The sequence below is a fragment of the Impatiens glandulifera genome, chromosome 7, assembly GCF_907164915.1.
Source record: "Impatiens glandulifera chromosome 7, dImpGla2.1, whole genome shotgun sequence".
NCBI classification, from domain to species: Eukaryota; Viridiplantae; Streptophyta; class Magnoliopsida; order Ericales; family Balsaminaceae; genus Impatiens; species Impatiens glandulifera.
The window spans coordinates 46,825,136-46,825,845 of NC_061868.1; the positions used below are offsets into that span (position 1 = coordinate 46,825,136).

At 42.8% G+C, this 710-nt stretch overlaps 1 protein-coding gene across 1 annotated transcript; it reads left to right on the forward strand.

Annotated features, from left to right (window-relative positions):
• Positions 1-710, forward strand: LOC124946008 (17.3 kDa class II heat shock protein-like). The gene has a single exon (XM_047486556.1). It carries the CDS (start codon positions 95-97, stop codon positions 569-571), a length of 477 nt encoding a protein of 158 aa, XP_047342512.1. The 5' UTR covers positions 1-94; the 3' UTR covers positions 572-710.

Genomic DNA, 710 nt, shown 5'->3' on the forward strand with positions numbered 1-710 from the left:
CCATTGAAGATCACCAATTAAACAAACAAACAGAAACCCAACATCATATCAGATCGGATCATCGAATTAATTAAGATAAGAAGAAGAAGAAGAAATGGACATGAGGATTATGAACTTCGATTCCCCTGCTTTCTTCCAAGCTCTCCATAACCTCGTCGATGGCGGCGCAGGTGAGAAGAGCTCAGCCCCAACGCAGGATTACGTTCGCGACGCCAAGGCGATGGCATCTACGCCGGCGGATGTGAAAGAGTATCCGAACTCGTACGTGTTCATAATCGACATGCCGGGTCTGAAATCGGGCGACATTAAGGTGGAGGTAATGGAGGATAATGTTTTGATCATCAGCGGTGAAAGGAAGAGAGAGGAGGAGGAAAAGGATGGCGGCGGCGCAAAGTACGTAAGAATGGAGAGAAGGGTTGGCAAATTCATGAGGAAATTTGCCTTGCCCGAAAATGCAGATACGGAAGCAATCACGGCTATCTGTCAGGATGGGGTTTTAACTGTCACGGTTAAGAAACTGCCGCCGCCGGAGCCCAAGAAACCTAAAATCATTCAGGTGAAGATTGCTTGAGCCCCCAATGTTTTCCGGCCTTCATATGATCAGTTGTCTTTTAAAATGTATTGTGTTTTACTTTTATCCTATGCTAAATAAAAATTCAATAAATCTTTTAGTTTTTATTTTGATATAATATTATTCAAAATAGTTTAAT